Below are 1,578 nucleotides of genomic sequence, written 5' to 3'. Positions count from 1 at the left end.
CCTTCGTTGATTCCTTGGACTGGTTGCTCCAGGGTGTGTTTGTCGTTTTCCCTTGGAGGTTCTGTTGGATTCCCATGAGTTTTTCCCTCTTGAGTTTCCAAATGAGCTTGGTTGATTCCATGATCTCTCCCATTGATTCTCATGAGGTCTGGATTGGTCCCATGACTTCTCCCAGTGACGTCCGGGTGAGTGTTGTCGTCCAAGCGGTCCATCCCAGCGGTTGTTACTCTGTTTAGGTCGGGTACCAGCGTGGGAGTCCCATTCTCTGTTCGACGAGGGTGCATTCCACTCTTTGGGTGGCGGCTTGGCATGGTCTTGATGTTGGGCGCCCTTTTCTGAGGCCATCTTTTGTTTGCTGTAGGCTTTATGTGCCAAGTCTCGCAACTGTTGAGCACTCATTGTTCGCGGACATTCGAGGACGCCAAGATGGTGGCTTACCCCAGGATGAAGGTTTCTCAGGAAGAGAGTTTTGAAGTTCAGATCATCTTCCATGTGATTTTTCCCAGTGACGTCCAGGTGAGTGTTGTTGTCCACGCGGTCCATCCCAGCGGTTGTTCCTCTGTTTAGGTCGGGTACCAGTGTGGGAGACCCGTTCTCTGTTGGACGAGGGTGCATTCCACTCTTTGGGTGGCGGCTTGGCATGGTCTTGATGTTGGGTGCCCTCTAGAGCCAGCCCCTGACTTTGAGTGTTCAAGTCAAGAACTGCTGTGGATTTGGCCCCCTTTTCCGAGGCCATCTTTTGTTTGCCGTAAGCTTTGTGTGCCAAGTCTCGCAACTGTTGAGCACTCATTGTTCGCGGACATGCAAGGACGCCAAGATGGTGGCTTACCCCAGTATGAAGGTTTCTCCGGAAGAGAGTTTTGAAGTTCAGGTCATCTTCCATGTCAGGTTCGTTGCGAGTTCTGAGTCGGCTGTAGTAGGCTTGAGGAGATTCATGACGACCTTGTTTCGTCTCCAGGGCAGCCACTAGTCCTTGTTCTGACTCAGGGTCAGCGAATTCTTTGATGATGGCTTCTCGGAGCAGGTGGTAATCAGTCTTTGTGTGAGCAGGCTGCCAGTCCAGGAAACTGCGCACTTCAGGGCTGGCTGTTGTTCTGAGCAAATAGAGTCTATCTTTGTCAGTGACAATGGGTCTCATTTCCAGATGGAAATCGACGTCTTGCAGATAAGCTTGGACATCCTGGCTACCTGGCACACTTGGGGTGAATTTGCCAATGTTTCTGGCGAGCTTGTCGAGGTCTTTGAGGTCCAAGCCATGCGATGATTTGTGGTTGACTGGAGCAGGTTCTTTTAGCTTTGTCGTGTGGTAAAGTTCTTCAGAGGGAGCTGGTGAATGTTTCAGCACTGCCCCCTCCCCCTTTTGCTCACACGTCAGTCCAGGAACAGGTGACCCGGTCCTGCTTGGCAGGGGTGAGACTGGTGCCCGTCGGGTCCTTGCAGGCTCAGGGCGCAGCTCGTAGGCATGTCTGAGTTCCTCTCTGATGCTGTCGGACTTCTCTTTGATGTAGTCAAGCTGTTGTGTTAGGCGACTGATCTCATTTCTTGACTCATCCAGGTGAGTTTCAAGGGCTTTAATTC

At 51.8% G+C, this 1,578-nt stretch overlaps 1 protein-coding gene across 1 annotated transcript in view; it reads right to left on the bottom strand.

Moving 5' to 3' along the window:
- The window catches only part of LOC107669527 (uncharacterized), a 3,847-nt gene that overhangs the window by 857 nt on the left and 1,412 nt on the right, over positions 1-1,578 (bottom strand). The window contains exons 2-5 of the mRNA XM_016461797.1: positions 1,424-1,575; positions 577-1,363; positions 167-263; positions 7-124 (exon numbers count right to left, since the gene is read on the bottom strand). Coding sequence (XP_016317283.1) covers positions 7-124; positions 167-263; positions 577-1,363; positions 1,424-1,575 — 1,154 coding nt within the window. The remainder of the gene's footprint in view (positions 1-6; positions 125-166; positions 264-576; positions 1,364-1,423; positions 1,576-1,578) is intronic.

The sequence above is a fragment of the Sinocyclocheilus anshuiensis genome, unplaced genomic scaffold (assembly GCF_001515605.1).
Source record: "Sinocyclocheilus anshuiensis isolate Anshui unplaced genomic scaffold, SAMN03320099.WGS_v1.1 scaffold612, whole genome shotgun sequence".
NCBI lineage: Eukaryota > Metazoa > Chordata > Actinopteri > Cypriniformes > Cyprinidae > Sinocyclocheilus > Sinocyclocheilus anshuiensis.
Note: the sequence above shows the minus strand (reverse complement) of the source record. Positions and strands in the feature narration are given on the sequence as shown.